Raw genomic sequence first — 23,870 nt, 5'->3', positions numbered from 1 at the left:
GAAGAAATCCTGCTTGGATCTAGTGTGGGAAAAAATCCCTGGTGCCGTATAGCTCCTGAGGAGCTGGAAAAATTCCTGCGATTCAAGTGTGTGCTGGTGAAAAAACCTTGGGCTGCATTTTAAGAGCCCGCCGCCAAAGTAGGTGGCAGGTGTAAAAGTTTGCAGCCTGCATGCACGGGGCCCACGTTGCAGAGCCTAAAGCCTGGCTCTGATATAAAATTAAGACCTGACCAAGGCCCGACCCGACAACAGCCAACCTGAACACGACCCGGGCCCAAGTCCTTTAATTTTTTTAATTGCCCGACCCCACCTGAAAATAACAAACATATTTTTGAAACAGAAAAAGATCATAGACTAAAACAAAAACAATACAAAACAAAACAGTACAGTCCAGCCCGACCCGACTTGAGCCCGAATGCTGGACGCCGACTACAGACCCGACCCGACCCGACCCGAATTCGACATATGTAGTCGGGTTTGGTCAGGTTCGGGTCAGTAGCCAGTCTTTAGCGGAGCTGCCACGATTCCAAACGTGGCAGCTCATTACCATGTGTGGGGCAGCCGTGCACATCCCCCCCCCCACCCCCCAACTGATGGCTAATGCGTAGGCTTTTTAAAGGGCTTACAGTCCTAACTGAGCATTTAAATTTTTAAAGAGCCAGTTACTGTAAAGTTTAAAAAATGAATGGAAAATCTTCCCATGCCCTTTCCCCCCCCCCCCCCAATAGCATTAAACTTCATTTCAGCCCTTTCCCCCCTGTAATATCTACCATCATTAAATGACCTTTCTCCCTCCCACACCAAATTTCAGACCCTTTGTCCTTTACCCCTTCCAATTAACCCCCCCAACCAATCCGAGGAGTTTGACCCCGCTCCCCAATCCCGGACTGAGAAAAGTTCCTCCTCCCTTCTCCCAACAGGAGTTGCCCCTTGTTTCCCCAAATGGGAATTCAAAGGCGCAGCATTGCCACCCGCCCGAATGAAGATACCAACCTGCTGGCAGAATCGCTGTGGCCTACATATTCATTACAGGTAAGGAGCCATTTACATATTTTAATGCGGGTCCTGTCGCCGAGCGGTGGGGCGGCCACCATGAGGCCTTGCTGCCGCCGCCGAGATTGGTATGGGGCCTGCCACCGTCGGGGTCGTTGGCGGGCCTCCTCTGTTGCAATCTTCATTGCTCCCCCCCCCCACCACCATTCCCAGCGTCAGAGAGACTTTAAAATCCAGCCCCTTGATGCCACATTTCTCCTAGAAAGCCTACTAGAATAATTCTTGAAATCTCCAGAATGGACTACTTCTGAAATGATCCTAGTGACTCGTTTCCGTATACCCGGATGCCAGACCAAAAAAGGGACAACTGACTTCCTTCCATATTGTCTTTCGTTTTTGTCAAGAATTAGCAAGTATTTGGCCAAAGTATTTTTTATGTCGTCTTTTGTAACAGAACTATGCAGAGTGAATTTCTGTATTTTTCCAGTGTGTGTGTAGTTGGGGAATTTTTAAAAAGGGAACTTTCATATTTTAATTGGTGTGTTAATGCTTTGCTTCATGACTGGTTAAGTCTTGTTTTGTAATAAACTTATAATTTTGTTGTTTGTTAAAGAAACCTGGTTTGTGTATTTTATTCTGGGATAAAAAATTGAGTATCTGATTGGCTGTATCAGTAACTGAGTAAACATTTCAATATATGTTGTGACCTGTGGAGAAGTGGAAATAGAAAAGAAAGTGCACACCTCCCATCTCAGTCGTAACAATGTGAACATCGGTGGCAAGGCCAGCATTTATTGCCCATCCCAAATTGGCCTTGAGAAGGTGGCGGTGAGCCACCTTCATGAACCGTTGCAGTCCATGTGGTGTGTTTCTTGAATAGAGGTGTTAAATATGCAGTTTTCCAATCTGCTGGGACCTTTCCAGATTCTAGGGAATTTTGGAAGATTACAACCAACGAATCCATTATTTCTGCAGCCACTTCTTTTAAGACCCTAGGATGCAGGCTATCAGGTCCAGAGGATCTTGTCAGCCTATAGTCCCACTAGTTTTCCTAGTACTTTTTCTTTAGTCATAGTGATTGTTTTAAGTTTCTACCTCCATTTGACCTGTTGATTTTCTGTTACTCTTGGGATGCTTTTTCTGTCTTCTACTGTGAAGACAGATACAAAATGCTTGCTCAAAATCTCTGCCATTTCCTTGTTTCCCATTATTAATTCCCCAGTCTCATGCTCTTCGGGACCAACATTTACTTTAGCTACTCTCTTCCTTTTTATATATTTGTAGAAGCTTTTACTGTCTGTTTTTATATTTCTCACTAGTTTACTCTTATAATCTAATTTCTGCCTCTTTTTGTTTAGTCATCCTCTGCTGATTTCTAAAATGACTCCATTTTTTTGTCAATGCAACCACTAGGTGGTGCAGTCCTGGCACATACACAAATGCAGCCTCATCGACCGAAACTTCGCTGTCTGTGACGTTCAGGCAGCTGCCAGAAATAAAAATGGCGCTGCTCAATTTGACACACAAAAGATAATTCAACCCAGACCCCCTCACCCCCCAACAGTACCCTGCTCCCTCCTGCGATTGCCGCCTCAATCGCTGCATTCAGTTTCCCACTCCCTCCCGCAATCGCCACTTCTCTTCCCCCTCCCTTTCAAGCATGCCAACCCTACCATATCTTGTCTCAAATTACTCATATACTGCCTCCCAAAGTATTAGTTTATGAAAGAAATCTATCAGATTTTCATTTGAAGAAATCAATACTAACTGCTTGCACCATCTCCTCAGGGAGCATGTTCCATAGATTGACCAATGCTCACTGAAATATTGTTTCCCAAGATTTGTTTTGAATTTGTCCCCTTCAAGCGCAGGCCATGTTTCCTGGTTCTAATGTTCTGGACAAGGTGAAATGGCAGGTCATGGTTTACTTACTGAAGCCTAGAGAAGTTAATTTGAAAGGAACCAATGCTTAGCAACTGCTAAGTTTGTAGACCACCCCTGGAATTTAACCAGCTAAAATGGTGCAGTTTTTCTGATCAGCTTTCTGTTGTGTGTCCAGCTAGGACCTCCTACTTGTTGAGATATTGGCTGGAGCCAAGTGGGAAGGATTCTAGTCTTCAGTGAAAAGTCTTACCTCTTCAGGTTTCATCAATGAGCCAGACTGACAAGTTAATCATTAACTTCGCCCTTGAGTACTGTAACCTCTGGGCTCAGCTATTGGATTCTGAAATTTGGCACACAGCACAGGTTCATTTGAAATGACCATGTCTAGCATGTCATCTTGGAGCCACTTGAACCTCAAAGAGACCCCATTTACAACTATTCCCTGACCCCAGGAAGAACTCTCACTAATTGGTCTATGTTGCTTGATGAAGAAATAAACACGAGGAGTGGAATAACTGATATATAGGAGTGGAGAGACAGCAGATGAAAGATAGTACTGGCAAATTGCTGCATGCTGGATGATATATAGAAATGAATAGAATTACCACAGTGACCCAGAAAGAGTAGGCGTGGATTAGTTCTGCCAAGGTTCAGACCATGTGGAGAATCAATTTAAAAAGCTAAAGAAAACGCTGAAGCAGATTCAGTAAGTTTCAAAAGGGAATTGGATATATACTTGAAAAGGAAAAATTTGCAGGGTTATGGGGGGAGGAGCAGGGGAATGGGACTAATTGGATAACTCTTGCAAAGAGCTGGGTTGAATGGCCTTCTGTACTGTATGATTCTATATGTAGCTAGAACAATGGAATATAAATGTATTAAGTTTCTGGTGAGGCTGTGTACTGTACTGATCAGATCACACACAGAATATTACACATTACAACAGGGATGTGCAAGCATTGGCAAAGTGCAGGGAAGGGTAACGCAATCCTGTGCCCATAAGGAAATCTTTGAAAAAAACAATCTCTAAGAAAACTGATATGTTTGATGAAGATTACTTGGTGTAATAAAGAATACATAATACTGTAATACTGTAGTATATTTTGAGTATTGGGAATAAAGGAACATTGGTTAAAAATAAAGAAATGAATGTAAAATAGAATAAATGGTAGAAAGAAATTATATAGAAATTGAATTATTGTTAACTTAAATGAAAAGGGTGATGAAATTGTATATTGGAAATTTGTATATTGGACTCCATGACCTGGTCAGTACAATCTGCGCAGCTTGAGGTAAAGGAGGTGGGAGCAGTGGGAATGCCAGCGTGTGATACCTTCCCTGCCTCCTTCTTTATGGCAGGTCAGCAATTGGGTGGATGGAACTTTTGGCTACATCATCCCTGCCCTCAGTGGGAATTCCGAATGTCACCTTTGGGGCAGGATTGAACGTTTCTGTCCCATGGGATTCTCTGCCTAGTCTGTCTTCTCTGACCCCTTTTACTCAGAACTCCACCCCAGGCACCAAAGAAGATTTGGGGCCATCATTTTTATAATATAACAATAGATCTCCCATTCCTTGTAGTGAGTTGGAGGTAAGCTGTTTTATAGCAATTGGTGTGTCACCCTATGTTATGCACAGGGCCACTGATGGAGCTGGTGTTTGACTTGCAGTTGGGGGCGGGGCGGGGGTACATTTTACTGGACAACAATACTAAATACTACCTAGTTAATTTGATGTTAAATCCTCATATGTACAATTATGAAAAGGCATGTTTGCAGTAGGTAATGTAAAAGTAGTTGACAGAATGATAAGTGATAGATAATGTAAGTCAATGGTATTGAATGATTATAAAGGTCTTGAAACACCAATGTTATTCCAGTATATAAACTGTGTAGCAACTCAGAAGCTAGATTTTCATGCTTTAGCTGCAGTGAAGTCTTGTATAATATCCAAGTAGCTGAGTGGTACTTAGAGTTTGTCGGAGTGAACTTTTGTCTTACTGGAGGCATTACTACCTTAAATCAGAAGGCGTAGGATTCCAACCTTGCATCAGACAGTCCCGGCGAGTGTTTCTGAATTCTGGGTTTAATGTCAAGCACAGGTGTGGGTGGCACCTCCTCAAGTTATGGGTTCTGGAAGCCCACAAAATCCTTTCAGTATAAGACGAACCACACTGGTGGTATAAAGACAGCCATAGAAGGAGCGTTCATGTCACAACTTGTCGGACTGTTAATGAGCCTGCATCATCCCACTACTTCGCATATTTTCCAAGGATGGAGATACTAAAATGGCTTGCAGTCTATATGAGCTAAATTTCATCTTCCCACACATCAGTTGTGAGTACAGGAGGGTGAGTGGGATAGGTGAGAAGGCCACATTCGGGGACTGGTACAGGTTGCCATGTGTCCCCTAGGTTTAGGATCCTTATCACTTATACTGATCTGGAGACTCTTAAATATGTTGGTGGAATTCCATGTATGTCAGATATCCAGCGGGCTGACCAACAAGTAATGGATCTTGCTATCCTGATCTTGGGGTCGCCAAACCTCCAGCATTGGCCTGGAGTACCCAGGAATTGAAGATTAATCTCCAGGACATTGCTGCTGCATTGCTGCAACTCACAAAGGCTCCTTCCACAGCACCTTCCAAACCCATGACCTCTACCATCTAGAAGGCCAAGGGCAGTAGACACGTGGGAACACCACCACCTGCAAGTTCCCCTCCAAGCCACACACCATCCTGACTTGGAACTATATCACTGTTCCTTCACTGTTGCTGGGTCAAAATCCTAAAACTCCCTTCCTAAAAGAACTGTGAGTGTATCTACACCACATGGACTGCAGTAGTTAAAGAAAGCAGCTCAAGAGCAATTAGGGATGGGCAACATTCATATCCCATGAATGAATAAAAACAAACCTGGGAGAAAAATCAGAGGGGCATAAAAGTTGTGTTTTTTTTCCATTTTCTGTTACAACTTCTGTTCATTATTTAAAAATATTGGAGATGGGAAAAGACTTTTCAACTGATAGTCAAGAATTATCCAACTGTGATGAAAAATTTGCTTTCCAATTGGCATAGGAAGGTGCTGAGCAGGCCAATGGCACCAGTGTGGAGTGGGAAAGCTGGAGGTGGGAGGTCATGTGATGAAACCTCTATGAATACATTCTGCCACAGTTCACAACCTTATCTGATCTGCATTATTTTAGTTAAAAAAAAACAACAAAAGCTGGAAACGTAACAGAGGTCCGTCTGAAAAAAGAATAGACCCACGGTCAAAACCAGCTAGGTTTTTATTCGGTCATGTCACAGTTACCATTGACACAGAGCCTGGTCTGTAACTCACTGTTGACACCAGGTGACTTAAAGGAAGAACTTGCATGAATGTAAAAAAAAAACCAAAGTGCTGGAAATAGTCAGCAGGTCCGGCAGCATCAGTGGAGAGATAAGCAAAGTTAATGTTTCAGGTGTGTGACCCTTCATCAGAACTGGCAAAGCTTGGAAAAGAATTCGGTTTTAAGCAAGGGGAGGGGGGTGGGGCAGAGAACAAAAGGGAAGGTGTGTGAGAGGGCAGGAGAGATGCATTTCTGTAGCTTCTTTCACATCTCGGGACATCTTAAAGCTTTTTTGAAGTGTAGTCACTGTTATAGGAAACGGAACAGCCAAACAATGAGATAAAAGATCACATAATGTTCTTTGAGCCTTCAGGTGAGTGCTGGAATGGTTATTGACATCGCTGTGAACATGCTGCTGGGTAACCGCACAGGGCGCCACCCTTGGGTGGGAGGCCCCCAGCGCCGTTCCAACAGTCGCATGCGCAGTGAGGCGTTTCTAACCCGAGCGCATGTGCAGTTTCGGCTGAGGGAGGGCGCCATTTTGTTGAGCGTCCCATCCCGGTGTTGCGTGAGGCCAGGCGGCTGCGATGGCGGCTGACAGCGAGGCCGCGGTGCACAAGATCACTGAGCTTAGCGTGGTGGACTTGAAAGGGGATCTGCAAAAGACAAACCTCAACACGGAAGGCAACAATAGTGCTCTGATAGAGCAGTTGCAGCAGGTGAAAGAGCGGGTGGGGGCGCGACATGAAGAAGCCTGTTGGTGGGTGAGGGGCTCGGATGGGTAGGTGGGGGAGGGGCTCGCATGGGGAGGTGGAGTCAGTGGCGGTGTGTGGATTAGGGGCTTGAGGGGCGCGATGCGCGCCGTGGCTGTAGGGGGCGGGGCTTAATGCGCGCGCAACTGGAGGGGACTCAAAGGGGGAGGGGAGGGCAAAAGATTGAAACGTGTTGGGTGGCCCATCTTCCCCAGGGTAGGGTTTGGGCTGGCAGATGTGCCCAGGATTGGTCCATGATGGTTACTTGCTCCATTGTTGCTTTGGTGCGAGTATACCCACAGGGGCTGCTCTAAGCATGCAGGTGCAGCAGGCAGTTAAGGCAAATGGTATGTTGGCCTTCATCGGGAGAGGATTGGAGTACAGGAGCAAGGATGTCTTGCTGCAATTATACAGGGCCTGGGTGAAACCACATCTGGAGTACTGCGTGCAGTTTTCGTCTCCTTATCTGAGGAAGGATGTTCTTGCTATGGAGGGAGTGCAGCGAAGGTTTACCAGACTGATTCCTGGGATAGCAGGACTGACATGAAGAGAGATTGGGTCAATTAGACTTGCATTCACTGGAGTTTAGAAGAATGAGAGGGGATCTCATAGAAACCTACAAAATTCCAACAGGACTAGATGCAAAAAGGATGTTCCCGATGACGAGGCAGTCCAGGACCAGGGGTCACAATCTAAGGATAAGGGGTAAGACATTTAGGACTGAGATGAGGGATTTCTTCACCCAGAGAGTGGTGAAACTGAAATTCTCTACCACAGAAAGCAGTTGAGGCCAAATCATTAAATATATTCAAGAAAGAGTTAGATATAGTTCTTAGGGCTAAAGGAATCAAGAGATACAGGGACAAAACGGGAACAGGGTACTGAGTTTGGACGATCAGCCATGATCATATTGAATGACGGTGCAGGTTCAGAGGGCCGAATGGCCGCCTCCTGCTCCTATTTTCTATGTTTCTATCCTCAAACCTCTCTGGGTTAGCCCAGAGACCCAGGGTATTGCTTTGGGGACATGGGTTTGAATCCCACTATGGATTTTGAATTCAGTTAATAAATCTGGAATTAAAAGCAATTCTAATGGTGACGAAACTATTGTCGATTGTCGTAAAAACCCATCTGGTTCACCACTGTCCTTTCGGGAAGGAAATCTGCTGTCCTTACCTGGTTTGCCCCACATGTGACTCCAGACCCACAACAATGTTGTTGACTCTTAGATGCCCTCTGAAATGATGAGGAATGAAACCGAATGGACTACTTGGCATTGACCTAGGCACCAACAATGGCAAACGCAGCCCTGTTGACCCTGCAAAGTTCTCCTTACTAACATCTGGGGGCTTGTGCCAAAGTTGGGAGAGCTATCCCACAGACCAGTCAAGCAACAGTCTGACATAGTTGTACTCACCGAATCATACCTTACAGGCAATGTCCCAGACATCACCATCCCTGGGTATGTCCTGTCCCGGTGGCGGCACAGTGGTATACAGTCGGGAGGCAGTTGCCCTGGGTGTCCTCAGCATCGACTCCAGACCCCATGAAGTCATAGAGTTATACAGCACAGAAACAGGCCCTGCGGTTCATTGTGTCCGTGCTGACCATCAAGCACCTATCTATTCTAATCCCATTTTCCAGCACTTGGCCCGTAGCCTTGTATGCTATGGCGTTTCAAGTGCTCATAGCATCCGGACAAACATGGGCAAGGAAACTTACTGCTGATTACCACCTACCACACCAACCCCCCCCCCGCAGCCCCCCCCCACCTCAGCTGATGAATCAGTACTCCTCCATGTTGAATACCACTTGGAGGAAGCACTGAGGGTGGCAAGGGCGCAGAATGTACTCTGTGTGGGGGACTTCAGTGTCTCACCAAGAGTGGCTCGGTAGCACCACTACTGACCGAGCTGGCTGAGTCCTAAAGGACTAGATTGGGTCTGCGGCAGGTGGTGGGGGAACCAACAAGAGGGAAAAACATACTTGACCTCGTCCTCACCAATCTGCCTGCCGCAGATGCATCTGTGGTAAGAGTGACCACTGCACAATCCTTGTGCAAATGAAGGCACCCTCCGTTGTGTTGTGTGGCACTACCACCATGCTAAATGGGATAGATTTCGAACAGATCTAGCAACGCAAAATTGGGCATCCATGAGGCGCAGTGGGCTGTCAGCAGCAGCAGAATTGTACTCAACCACAATCTGTAACCTCATGGCCCGGCATAAACCCCCACTCTACCATTACCATCAAGCCGGGGGACCAACCCTGGTTCAATGAAGGGTGCACGAGGGCATGCCAGGAGCAGCACCAGGCATACCTCAAAATGAGGGGTCAACCTGGTGAAGTACAACCCAGGACTACTTGCGTGCCAAACAGCGTAAACAGCACGTGATAGACAGAGCTAAGCGATCCCACAACTAGCGGATCAGATCTAAGCTCTGCAGTCCTGCCTGCCACATGCAGTCGTGAATGGTTGTGGACAATTAAACAACTAACTAGAGGAGGTGGCTCCACAAATATCCTCATCCTCAATGATGGGGGAGCCGAGTACATCAGTGCAAAAGATAAGGCTGAAACATTTGCAACAATCTTCAGCCAGAAGTGCCGAGTGGATGATCCATCTCGGTCTCCTCCTGAAGTCCCCAGCATCACAGATGCCAGTCTTCAGCCAATTTGATACACTCAGTGTGATATCAAAAAGCGACTGAAGGCACTGGATACTGCAAAGGCTATGGGCCCTGACAATATTCCAGCAATAGTACTGAAGACCTGTGCTCCAGAACTTGCTGCGCCTGTAGCCAAGCTGTTCCAATACAGCTACAACACTGGCATCTACCCGGCAATTTGGAAAATTGCCCGAGTATCTCCTGTACACAAAAAGCAGGACAAATCCAAACTGGCCAATTGTCGCCCCATCAGTTTACTCTCGATCCTCAGTGAAGTGATGGAAGGTGCCTTCGAGAGTGCTATTAAGCGGCACTTTCTTAGCAATAACCTGCTCAGAGATGCTCAGTTTGGGTTCCGCCGCGGCCACTCAGCTCCTGGACCTCATTACAGCCTTGGCTCAAACATGGACAAAAGAACTGAACTCGAGGTGAGGTGAGACTGACTGCCCTTGTCATCAAAGCAGCATTTGACAGAGTATGACAAAGTAACAGCTGTGAGGAGGGATGATATGCTAAATGAATCATCAAATTAGGCAATATGGGTGGAGATAAGAAATAAAAAAGGGTCAGCCACACTACTAGGAGTGTACTATACCCCAAAATAGTGAGAGGGAAATAGAAAAACAAAATGTGTGGGAATATTTCTGAGTGCAAAAACTATAGGGCAATAATAGTTGGGGATTTCAACTACCCTAATATCAATTGGGATACAAACAGTGTTAAGGGCACAGAGGGCACAAAATTCTTGAACTGCATTCAAGAGAACTTTTTTTAGCTAGCACGCGACAATCCCTACAAGTGGCGGTGCAATTCTAGCTTTTGTCTTTGGTAATGAAGCTGGGCAAGTAGATGAAGTAGCAGTGGGTAACCATTTTGGAGCTAGCAACCGTAATACAGTTTTAGCATAATCATGAAAAAGGACAAAGATAAAACAGGAGTAAAAGTTCTAAATTGGGGGAAGGCAAATTTTACGAAACTGAGAGGTGATCTGGTGAAAGTAGACTGGATACAGGTACTGGAAGGAAAATCAGTGGCAAACCAGTGGAAGGCATTCAAAAGTAACATCCTGCGGGCACAGTGTAGGCATATCCCACAAAGATAAAGGGTGGTACGGCCAAATCTAGAGCCCCCTGGTTATCTAGAGGCTTACAGGGTAAGTTAAAGCAGAAAAAGAAAACTTATGATGATGATCACAAAAAACTTAATACTTTAGAAAGCCTGGAGGAGTATAGAAAGTGCAGGGGTGAAGTAACAAAGGAAATTAGAAAAGCAAAGAGAGGACATGAAAAACAGGTAAAATCAAGGAAAACCCAAAGATGTTTTATCAGTACATTAAGAGCAAGAGGATAACTAAGGAAAAGGTAGTGCTTGTCAGAGATGTACAAGGGCACTTACATGTGGAAGCAGACGATGTGGGCAGGGTTCTTAATGAGTTTTTTGTCTCTGTCTTCACAAAGGAGAGGGATGATGCACACATTGTCGTAAAAGAGGAATGTGAAATATTAGATGTGATAAACATAATGAGAGAGGAAATTCTAGAGGGTCTGACATCTTTGAAAGTGGATCAATCGCCCGGGCTGGATGGATTGCATCCCAGGTTATTAAAGGAAGCCAGGGAAGAATAGCGGATGCGCTGAGGATCATCTTCAAATCCTCACTGGATACAAGCGAGATGCCAGAGGATTGGAGATCTGCGAACGTTATAGCATTGTTTAAAAAGGGTGCGAGGGATAGGCCAAGTAATTATAGGCTGGTCAGTCTGACCTCGGTGGTAGGTAAATTATTAGCATCAAATCTGAGGGACAGGATAAACCACTTAGAAAGGCATGGATTAATCAAGGGCAGTCAGAATGGATTTGTTAAAGGAAGGTTATGTCTTACTAACTTGATTGAGTTTGTTGAGGAAGATTGATGAGGGTAGTGCAGTGGATGTGGTCTACGTGGATTTTAGTAAGGCATTTGACAAGGTTCCGCATGGCAGACTGGTCAGTAAAAATGAAAGCCCATGGGATACGGGAATGTAGCAGAATGGATCCAAAATTGGCTCAGTGACAGGAACAAAAGGTAGTAGTCGACGGATGTTTTTGCAAATGGAAAGCAGTTTCCAGTGGCATTCCACAGAGCTCAGTGTTGGGTCCCTTGCTATTTGTGGTATATATTAATAATTTGGACTTAAATGTGGGAGGCATGATTGGGAAATTTGCAGATGACACAAAAATTGGCCATGTAGGTGGTAGTGAAGAGGATAGCTGTAGACTTCAGAATGTTATCAATGGTTTGATTGGGCGGAAAAGTGGCAAATGGAATTCGGTCCAAGAGAAGTGTGAGGTAATGCATTTGGGGAGGGCAAACAAAGCAAGGGAATACACAATAAACGGGAGGATATTGAGAAGGGTAGAAGTGAGAGACCTTGGAGTGCATGTCCACAGGTCCCTGAAGTTGGCAGGACAGGTAGATAGAGTGGTGAAGGCGGCATATGGAATGCTTTCCTTTATGGGCCGAGGTATAGAATACAAAAGCAGAGATGTAATGCTGGAACTGTATAAAAGGCTGGTTAGGCAACAGTTGGAGTATTGCATACATTTCTGGTCACCACATTACAGAAAGGACATAATTGCTCTGGAGAGAGTACAGAGGAGGTTCAGAAGAATGTTGCCAGGGCTTGAAAGTTGCATCTATGAGGAAAGATTGGATTGGCTCGGTTTGTTGTCCTTGGAATAGAGGAGGCTGACGGGTGACTTAATTGAGGTGTACAAAATTATGAGGGGCCTAGAGTAGATAGGAAGGACCTGTTTCCCCTGATGGAGAGGTCAGTTACCAAGTTATTTGCAGAAGGATTAGAGATGACATGAGGAAAAACTTTTTCACCCAGAAGGTGGTGAGAGTCTGGAATTCACTGCTCAGAGCGGTGGTGGAGGCAGAAACCTTCAACCCATTTAAATGGTACCTTGACATGCACCTGAAGGGTTGTAACCTGCAAGGCGACGAACCAGCAGCTGAAAGGTGGGATGAGATTGGGTGGCTAGATTTTTCAGCCGGTGCAGACACGATGGGCTGAATGGCCTCCTTCTGTGCCATAGCTTTTCTATGGTTCTATGGCACAAGGAGCCCTAGCAAACTCGAGTCAATGGGAATCAGGGAAAACTCTCCCGTTGGTTGGAGTCATATCTAGTGCAAAGGAAGATGGTTGAGGTTGTTGGAGGTCAATTATTTCAGTTCCAGGACATCACTGCAAGAGTTTCTCAGGGTAGTCCTAGGCCCAACCATCTTCAACTATTTCATCAATGACCTTCCTTCAGTCATAAGGTCAGAAGTGGGGATGTTTGCTGATGATTGCACAATGTTCAGCACCATTCGTGACTCCTCAGATACTGAAGCACTCCGTGTAGCAATGCAGCAAGACCTGGACAATATCCAGGATTGGGCTGATAAGTGGCAAGTAACATTCGCGCTACACAAGTGCCAGGCAATAACCATCTCCAACAAGAGAGAATCTAACCATCTCGCTTGACATTCAATGGCATTACGATCGCTGAATCCCCCACTATCAACATCCCGGGGGTTACCATTGACCAGAAACTGAACTGGAGTAGCCATATAAATACTGTGGCTGCAAGTGCAGGTCAGAGGCTAGGAATCCTGTGGTGAGTAACTCATCTCCTGTCTCCCCGAAGCCTGTCCACCATCTACAAGGCACAAGTCAGGAGTGTGATGGAATTAGTCTCCACTTGCCTGGATGGGTGCAGCTCCAACACTGAAGTAGCTCAACAACATCCAGGACAAAGGAGCCCACTTGATTGGCACCTCATCCACAAACATTCACTCTCTCCACCACCGTGCACAGTGGCAGCAGTGTGTACCATCTACAAGATGCACTGCAGCAACGCATCAAGGCTCCTTGGACAGCACCATCCAAACCTGCAACCTCTACCACCTGCAAGGACAAGGGTAGCAGATGCATGGGAATGCCACCACCTGCAAGTTTCCCTCTAAGCCGCCCACTACCCTGACTTGGAACTATATCACCGTTCCTTTACTGTCGCTGGGTCAAAATCCTGTAACTCCCTTTCCTAATAGCACTGTGGGTGTATCTACCCCACACGGACTACAGCGGTTCAAGAAGGCAGCTCACTACCACCTTCTGAAGGGCAATTGGGGATGGGCAATAAACGCTGGCCTAGCCAGCGGCGCCCACAACCCCCAAACGAATAAAAAAAAAATCTGAAACAGCACATGGTGGCCCAATAACCCCACTGTTCTGTGTTTGTTCTCAATACCATCATCCTGGGTTGTTTGCCTTGCCACTTTTGCCAAGTTGAAAAATCAACAGGGACTGGGATTGTTTTTAAGGAGTGTCTGTTGTCTGAAATGCAAGCCTTGCTGACTGGGCCACACTGGCAGCACCAACAGAAAGTAATGCCAATGTTGTCAGTGAATCACAAGCATTAACAAGCGCTGAAATCCAACTGTTGCTGTCCTGCTTGAAAATATGAAGGAAACTGAAGGAACAGGAATGGGTTATTCACCCACTTGAGCCTGTTCTGCCATTCAGTTAGAAGATCTTAGTTGATCTGTATCAATTTCATTTACCTGCTGTAGCCCCATATTACATTGATACCCTTATTTAACAAAAGTAGGTGAGATTGGTTAATCTGTCTAAGGATTATTTTAGACATGGATAGCAGAGTTGCTGTTTTGTCGCTGAGACTTCATAATCTATGAAAAGAATCATTGTTTCGTATTGGTTGTAAAGCTCAGCAAGGTTGGAGGAGGGGATTTGTAAAACTATAGTATCTCACGTTGTAGGAAATGTGTTTCAGGGTGACCCTCACACTATGCGAAGCTTCACAGTAAGCTATGCAATACAGAAAGCTCTATTAATCAATAAAAGCAGTTCTGTTTATAAAGCGTATTTTTTGGTGCCAATATATTTTAAACATTAATTTCAGCAGTCTGGAAGTAAAGTACAACAACTTACATTTATGTAGCACATCTAATGTAAAGAAATGCCCAAGGTTGTCTCCTCAGGTTGCTATAAAAGATCCTAAAACATTGTTGGAATTGGAGCATGGGAATTTACCCAGTGCACTGACCAACTTTTATCCCTCAAGCAACACCACTAAAAGTCAATGAGCTGGTTGTTCACCTCATTGCTCTGCGTGACACCTTGCTGTGTGCAGATTGGCTGTCACATTTGCCTACAAGAAAAAAGACCACACTCCAAAAGTAATTCATTGGCTGTGAAACATCTTGGGGAAGCCTCGAGGATGTGAAAGGCACTTCATGAATGCATTTCATTCTTTCTGTGAGGGAGTTGCTACAAACACACTGAATTGGCATATTTGTCATTGCTAATTAGGTTAAGGAGAGGTCAAGATCAACAACATAGTTGGTAATGCGGGGTTGTTTAACTTGCAGTATACAAATTGAGAATGTTATGTTGGAATCTTCAATTATTTTTTCTTTGCAATTCAAATATTCAATTTGGCGCTATTGTGTGTCGCTAATTTTTAGTCAAAAAGCCATGGACTGGATTAAAAAATATCTCCTAAGTGTCCGTCAACTGCTTCTGTGTAGTGTACTGCATCATCGGAGGATATTGAAAACTACGACATTTTGGGAGTCCAAGATTGTTGAGCGGGTTTGGCGATCTCACCAGGGTTATATACAATGACAACTTATATTTATATAGTACCTTTAATGTTTAAAAATGTCCCAAGGCGCTTCACAGGAGCATTATTAAAGTATGACACCAAACCACAAAAGGAGCTATTAGGTCAGATGGCCAAAAACTTGGTCAAAGAGGTATGTTTTTAGGAGTGTCTTAAAGGAGGAACACTGGGTAGAGAGGCAGAGAGGTGTAGGAAGGATATTCCAGAGCTTGGGGCCTAGGCAACTGAAGGCACGGCCACCAGTGATGGAGCAATTAAAATCAAGGGTGTTCAAGAGGCCAGAATTAGAAGAGCACAGATATCTTGGAGGGTTTTGGGGCTGGAGGAGATTACAGAGATAGGGAGGAGCAAGGCCAAGGAGGCATTTGAAAACAAGAATAAGAATTTTAAAATCAGCATGTTGTTTGACCAGGTGCCAGTGTAGGTCACTGAGCACAGGAGTGGTAGAGGAACGGACTTGGTGCAAGTTAAGACTCAGGCAGCAGATGACCTCAAGTTTACAGAGAATGTGGGAGACCAGCCAGGAGTGTGTTGGAGTATTCAAGCCTAGAGGTAGCAGAGGCATGAATAAGGGTTTCAGCAGCAGATGAGCTGAGATGGGATGAAGTCGGGTAACGTTACGGAGTTGGAAATAGGTGGTCTTACTGATGGCACGAATATGAAGTCAGAAGTTCATCTCGGGGTCAAATATGACACCAAGTTTATGAACAGACGGGCTTAATCTCGGACTGTTACCAGGGGGAGGTATGGAGTCAGTAGCCAGGGAATGAAGCTTGGAGCGGGGACTGCAAACAACAGCTTCAGTCTTCCTGATATTTAGTTGGAGGGAATTTCTGTTCATCGAGTACTGGATGTCAGATAAGCAGTCTGATAATTTCGCAACAGTGGAGGAGTCGAGAGAAGTGGTAGTGAGTTTAGATCAGGGTATCATCAGCATCCATATGAATACCAATGCTGTGCTTTTGGATGAAGTCGCCGAGGGGCAGTATGTAGATGAGAAATAGGAGGGCACCAAGGATAGATCTTTAGGGGACATCAGAGGTAACGGTGCGGAAGTAGGAAGAGAAACCACTGCAAGTGATTCTCTGGTTATGATTAGATAGACAAGAATGGAACCAGATGAGATCAGTCCCATCCAGCTGGACAACCGTGTAGAGGCGTTGGAGGAGGTCAAGCATGTTAAAGGCTGCAGATAGGTCGACGAGGAGCAAAAGTTGACCTTTGGTCATTACTAGTCATTCCTGGTAGTCTGTTGTATTATCAATGAGCAGTTAACTGATGGGCCAGCTGGATCTGTTGATGCTTTTGGTTTCTAGAAACTTGACTTACACCATGTTAATTACTGTCACCAGACAAAAGAAGAGGAAAGAAGAAATCCTGATGAAATTTCAGTCACTCCAGAAATTCCTGGTGGTATGACACCAGAGAGGATGGGGAAAGGTAGGAAATTAAGTAACTTTCCAAAACCAATGAAATTATTTAATTCAGAAACAAAACAAAAAATGCTGGAATTATTCAGCAGGTCTGGCAGCGTCTGTGGAGAGAGAAGCAAAGTTAATGTTTCAGGTCTGTGACCTTTGTGTAGTTTGCTTTTATTTTAGTGTTTAATTCATTGCCACTTCTCTTCCAGGAATGCCTACCTTGAAGAAGTTTTGCTCTTCTCTCCGGGATTTCCGTTTGTCTCTTTTACCTTGCTTTCTATTTCCCTCCTGGTGTTTGATAAAGTGTCTACCAAAACTCGTTCTCACAGCCACATCTCCTTCCTCAGTGACTGTCTCTGGCTCCGACTTATTCCACGTGGATTCCAACTGAAGTTTCATCCTTCATGTTTTCACTGCACCCAGGATTACAGGTATCTCCAAGAAATAGAACATTCCTCTGACTGCTGCTCTCGCCGCATCCTGAGATCCACACTCAGTGCCATGCGCTGCCACATGCACACACTGGACCTCTCCGGAGCACCACCTCACCTTATCGCATAGCTGTTCTATTCCACAGTTTCATTTCATCCTTCGTCTTATCTGACGCATTAACAAAAAACTTTTTTTCTTCCTTTCAGCTGTTAAGGAACGCAAGCTCCAGCAGCTGATGGGGACTAATGCCCCCTCCAGATCCTTCTTCCCCTTCTCTTCCCTCTGACCCCATCCCTTCTGATCTGGCCCCTTGCAGTGTATTCACTATACCCTCTGACCTTCTGTACTCAGCAAAGGACTCTGTTTTATCCCCTTACTCTCCCACCTGAATGAATTTCGCACTCGGCATGACGTTGAGCTCTTCTTCCATCGCCTTCGCCTCCATGCTCACTTCTTTGACCAGGAGTCCTATCCCTGACCAGTGGACCCATCCACCCACCTCCAGCATTCTCCCTCCACCTAGACCCCTCCCTCTGACCTCTTAACCGCTCTTGATCAGTTCATTGAAAACTGTCGGCGAGACATCAGCTGTCTCAATTTTTCTGCCCCCCTCACTCACTCTAACCTGTCTCCCTCTTAGCTTGCTGCATTCTGTTCTCTCAGGTCTAACCCCGACATTATGATCAAACCTGCAGACAAGGGTGGTGCTGTTGTCTGGCATACTGACCTCTACCTTGCAGAGTCTCAGTGCCAACTCACACACTTCTTCCTACCTGCCCCTGGACCATGACCCCACCACTTAACATCAAGCTACTGTCCACAGGACTGGCACTGACCTCATCTCCTCCGGAGATCTTCCCTCTATCTTCCAACCTCATAGTCCCGCAACCCCGGACAGCCCACTTCTACCTCCTTCCTAAAATCCACAAACAGGACTGTCCTGGCAGACCCATCGTTGCAGCCTGTTCCTCCCCAACTGAACTCATTTCCCTATCTTGATTCTATCTTTTCTCTGCTGGTCCAGTCTCTTCCCACCTACGTCCATGACTCTTCTGACACTTACACCATTTTGACAATTTCCAGTTTCCTGGGCCTAACAGCCTCCTGTTCACTATGGAAGTCCAATCTCTCCACACCTTCATCCCCCACCAGGACGGTTTGTGGGCTCTCCGCTTCTTCCTTGAACAGAGGACCAACCAGTCCCCATCCACCACCACCCTCCTCTGCCTGGCTGAACTTGTTCTCACATTGAACAACTTATCATTCAACTCCACTTACTTCGTTAAAGTGAAAGGTGTTGCTATAGGTACCCACATGGGTCCTAGTTATGCCTGTCTTATTGTGGGATATGTCGAACATTCCTTGTGCCAGTCCTACTCAGGCCCCCTCCCCCAACTCTCTTTTACTGGTACATTGATGACTGTGTCGGTGCCGTTTCCTGCCCCTGCCCTGAACTGGAAAATTTTATCAACTTTTCTTCTAATTTCCACCCTTCTCTCACCTTTATATGGTCTGTCTCCGACACTTCGCTTCCCTTCCTCGACTTCTCTGGCTCCATCCCTGGGGATAGGCTGTCCAGTAATATTCATTATAAGCCCACCGACTCTCACAGCTACCACGACTACATTTGTTCATACCTTGCCTCTTGTAAGGACTCCATTCCATTCTCCCAGTTTCTCCGTCTCCACGCATCTGCTCTGATGATGCAACCTTCCACAACAGCGCCTCTGATATGTCTTTTTCCTGAACTGAGGATTCCCCCCCAGTGTGGTTGACAGGGCCTTCAACCGTGTCTGGTCCATTTCCCGCATTTCTGTAATCCCGCCTTCCCCTCCCTCCCAGAACTGCGACAGAGTTCCCCTTGTCCTCACTTTCTACCCCACCAGCCTCTACATCCAGAGGGTCATCCTCCGCCATTTCCGCCACCTCCAGCGTGATGCTGCCACCGAATGCATCATCCCTTCCCCTCCCGTCAGCATTCCGAAGGGATCGTTCCCACCGCGACACCCTGGTCCACTCCTCCATTACCCCTGACACCTCGTCCCCTTCCCATGCAATCGCAGGAGGTGTAATACCTGCCCTTTTACCACCTCTCCTCACTATCCAAGGCCCCAAACATTCCTTTCAGGTGTAGCTGTGATTTACTTGTACTACTTCCAATTTAGTATACTGGATTCGTTTCTCACAATGCGGTCTCCTCTACATTGAGGAGACCAAATGCAAGTTGGGTGACCGCTTTGCTGAATACCGTCACTCAGTCTGGAAGCATGACCCCGAGCTTCCTGTTGCTTGCCATTTCAACATTCCCCCTGCTCTCATGCCAACATTTCTGTCTTTGGCCTGCTCCAGTGAATATCAATGCAAGCTCGAGGAGCAGCACCTGATCTTTCGATTAGGCACTCTACAGATTTGTGGACTGAACATTGTGTTCAATAACTTCAGAGCATGACTGCCCTTTTTTTAATATTTTATTGTTAACCATGTGCCTGCTTTTCATGTAGTCAGAGCTGCTCATTAATCCACTATTAACACTGGACTAATGCTTTGTCTTTCCCCACAAGCATTAACACATGCTTTGCCTTTGTCCCAGGACAGCTGTGTTATTTAATCTCTCCTGCCCTCTGCCCTATCAAACACCTTCCCCTTTGTTCTCTCCCCCACTCTCCTCCCCTCCACTTGCTTAAAATCTAATTCTTTTCTAACCTTTGCCAGTTCTGATGAAAGGTCACAGACTTAAAATGTTAACTTTGCTTCTCTCTCTACAGACCTGCTGAGTATTTTCAGCACTTTTTGTTTTGTTTCAGATTTCCAGCATCTGCAGTAGTTTGCTTTTATGAAATTATTTAATTTTCTGCTTTGATGTATTTTAGTGGGTGGTGGTTCAGATGAGACTTTTCCATGCTGGAAGTTGGAATGTTGAAATTGAAACTGGAAATTGGGTGCTTGGTTCAAGTTTAATGTGGGTTAGATGCAGAACAAAACTCTTGCAATACTGCCTCAACTTTAGACTCTGTTCCTAATTTTGGCCAGACTTGTGACTATGCCAAGTGAGATTGGCAGTTAGTGGTCACATTGTCTTGTGGACCCACAGTGACCAGTTGTAACTGGCCCAAAATTATTTTGCTGGAGATTCTTGCAGCTGGCAAACAAGAAGCTTCTTTCTGCTCAGTAAGGTCTTGATTTTGAGTCCAGCTCTCCAAAGTTTAAGGGCATTGGTGTAACTCATAGCATCTATTTCTCAACAAACTGATGAGGGGTTTTGTTAAGAATAGTTGGGGTGAAACTGTTTCTTCTGTTAGGAGGCCTGGTAACCAGAGATTGCAGAATTAAGATAATTGGCAAAATTTCTGGGTGGAAATGGAAACATTTTCTTTTTGCAGCAAATTACACACTGCCTGAAAAGGTGGTGGAAGCAGATTCAACAGTAACTTTCAAAAGAGAATAGATATATACTTGAAAAGGAGAAACTTGTAGGGCTTTGGGCAAAGAGCAGGGGAATGGGAATAATTGGGTACCTCTTTCAAAGAGCCAACACAGACACAATGTGCTGAATGGCCCTTTGTGCTCTATCATTCTATGAACAAACAATGGTTTCTAAGGTTCTGCAAAAAAAGTTAACTGGTCTGTGTTACATTTGCTTTATTCTTTAGAGCACACAGTGGAGGATGAAATAGAAGACTGTGGGGCTCAGGATCTTGGTGAACAGCAAGTAAGTGCTTTCTTAGGAATGAATTAAGAAATGTAGATAACAGTTGACCTGAGTATATTTGATGTTACAAAAGTGTTCCGTTTCCCTGTGCTAATACCCTTTACCTTAATGAGCACGAAAAATTACCATAGAGTCATAGAGACCAAGAAGACATAATTCTAGAAACTGAACTGATGAATATTAGGTTATCCAAGTTTCTGGATTTCTGCAAGTACAAGCTTTGGCTAGTGTTAAATTTCATTACCTGTTGTGTGAAAAGTGTTTTTACATTCCAAAAATTTGAATATGACAATTGACTTCTAATTAAAATAATACTCCCAACTAACGTCCTCAACTGGTCTTCTCAAGTAAATAAAAGCAAAATACTGCGGATGCTGGAAATCTGTAATAAAAACAAAAAGTGCTGGGAATACTCGGCAGGTCTATAGGATAGTGATGAGGATTGTCAGAGGATACAGCAGGATATAGGTCGGTTGGAGACTTGGGCGGAGAAATGGCAGATGGAGTTTAATCCGGACAAATGTGAGGTAATGCATTTTGGAAGATCTAATACAGGTGGGAAGTATACAGTAAATGGCAGAACCCTTAGTATTGACGGGCAGAGAGATCTGGGCGTACAGGTCCACAGATCACTGAAAGTGGCAACAGATGAATAAGGTTGTCAAGAAGGCATACGGCCTGCTTGCCTTCATCGGTTGGGGCATAGAGTATAAGAATTGGCAAGTCATGCTGCAGCTGTACAGAGCTTTAGTTAGGCCACACTTAGAAGATTGCGTGCAATTCTGGTCGCCACGCTACCAGAAGGACGTGGAGGCTTTGGAGAGGGTACAGAAGAGGTTTACCAGGATGTTGCCTGGTCTGGAGGGCATTAGCTATGAGGAGAGGTTGGATAAACTCGGATTGTTTTCACTGGGACAACGGAGGTGGAGGGGCGACATGATAGAGGTTTACAAAGTTATGAGTGGCATGGACAGAGTGGATAGTCAGAAGCTTTTTCCCAGGGTGGAACAGGGGGACATAAGTTTAAGGTGCAAGGGGCAAAGTTTAGAGGGGATGTGCGAGGCAAGTTCTTCACACAGAGAGTGGTGAGTGTCTGGAACTTGCTGCCGGGGGAGGTGGTGGAAGCAGGTACGATAGCGACGTTTAAGAGGCATCTTGACAAACACATGAATAGGATGGGAATAGAGGGATACGGTCCCCGGAAGTGCAGAAGGTTTTAGTTTAGACAGGCATCAAGATCGGCGCAGGCTTGGAGGGCCGAATGGCCTGTTCCTGTGCTGTACTGTTCTTTGTTCTTTGTCTGTCAGCATCTGTGGAGATAAGCAGTTAACATTTCAAGTCTGTGACCTTTCATCAGAACTTCTCAAGTATTTGTTTCAAAATATGACTGAAGAAAAATAAAAGATTTAAAGCAATTCCTCATTGGGGCAGCTATAGTCTTAGAAAAAAATCACAGAAATTTACAGCATGGAAGGAGGCCATTCGGCCCATCGTTTCCTCACTGGCTGACAAGTAGCCATCCAGCCTAATCCCAATTTACAGCTCTTTCTTTGTAGCTTTGTAAGTTACGGTACTTCAAGGGCTGATCAAAGTACTTTTTAATTGTTATTTTCTGCCTCTACCACCCTTTCAAGGAGTGGGTTCCAGATGCTCACCACATTCTAGGTAAAAAAAAATTCCCTCAATCCCCTCTAAACCTTCTAACTTTTATCCTAAATCTATGCCCCCTGGTTATGGCCTCCTTCAATCAAGGGGAGTAGGGCCTTCCTATCCACTCTATCCAGACCCCTCATAATTTTATATACTTCAATTAGATTTCCCCTCAGTCTTCTCTGTTTCAAAGAAAACAACCCTAGCTTATCCATTCATTCTTCATCACTCAAATTCTCCAGTCCAGGCAACTTGCTCAGAAATCTCCTCTGTACCCTCTCTAGTGCAATTACATCTTCCCTATAGTGTGATGTCTAGAACTGCACACAGTACCTCAGCTGTGACCTAACTAGTGTTTTATACCCTACTGTAATATTCTGTGCCTTGGCTAATAAAGACAAGTACCCCGTATGCCTTCTTGATCACCATATCTACCTGTCCAGCCATCCTCCGGGGATCTGGACATACACTCCAAGGTCCCTATGTTTGACTACACATCTCGGCATCCTACTGTATATTATGCATTCCATTGTCTTGTTAACCTTCCCCAAATGCAATACCTCACACTTCTTTGGGTTGAACTCTATTTGCCACTGTACCACTCACCTGACTTGTCCATTGATATCTTCGGGCAGTCTACAGCTTCTTCATTATCAGTCACATGGCCAGTTTTTGTATCGTCTGCAAACATCATCATGCCCTCTACATTCAAGTCCAAATCATTGATTTATACCACAAAAAGCAAGGGACCAAGTACTGAGCCCTGCGTAACACAACTGCAATAGGCTTCCAGTCACGAAAACACCCATTGACCATTACCCTTTGCTTCCTGCCTCTGAACCAATTTTGGATCCAACTTGCCACTTTACCTTGTATTCCATGGGCTTTTACTTTTGTGACCAGTTAGTCATGTAGGACCTTAGCAAAAGCTTTTCTAAAATCCTACTACATCAAATGCACTACACTCTTCCACCCTCCTTGTTACCTTCTCAGTAAATACAATTGTATTATTCAGACATGACCTTCCCTAAACAAATCTGCACTTCACTGTTCTTCATTAATCTTTGTCTTTCCAAATAAAGATTTATCCCATACCTCAGAATTTTTTCCACCACCGAGGTTAGGCTGACTGGCCTGTAATTAGTCTATCCCCATCTCCCTTTTTAAACAATGGTACAACAGTCCTTTGGCACCTCACCTGTAGCCAGAGAGGATTGGAAAATGATGGTCAGAGCCGCCGCTGTTTATTCACTTGTTACCCTTAGCAGTATAGGACACATTTCGTCTGAGAGCTCCCCATCCCCGCTCTGTCTCCCTCCCCCCCCCAGTCTCTAGAGTCTGTTATCAAAGATTTTA

General features: G+C 45.1%; 1 protein-coding gene across 1 annotated transcript; it reads left to right on the top strand.

Annotated features, from left to right (window-relative positions):
• Positions 1 to 6,731: 6,731 nt before the first annotated feature.
• LOC137351478 (scaffold attachment factor B1-like) lies at positions 6,732 to 21,160 on the top strand. The gene is made up of 4 exons (XM_068015925.1): positions 6,732 to 6,928; positions 16,655 to 16,742; positions 20,806 to 20,864; positions 20,996 to 21,160. Exons 1-4 carry the CDS (start codon positions 6,797 to 6,799, stop codon positions 21,158 to 21,160), a joined length of 444 nt encoding a protein of 147 aa, XP_067872026.1. The 5' UTR covers positions 6,732 to 6,796.
• The last annotated feature ends 2,710 nt before the right edge of the window (positions 21,161 to 23,870 follow it).

This window comes from Heterodontus francisci, chromosome 36 (genome assembly GCF_036365525.1).
Source record: "Heterodontus francisci isolate sHetFra1 chromosome 36, sHetFra1.hap1, whole genome shotgun sequence".
Lineage (NCBI taxonomy): Eukaryota > Metazoa > Chordata > Chondrichthyes > Heterodontiformes > Heterodontidae > Heterodontus > Heterodontus francisci.
Note: the sequence above shows the minus strand (reverse complement) of the source record. Positions and strands in the feature narration are given on the sequence as shown.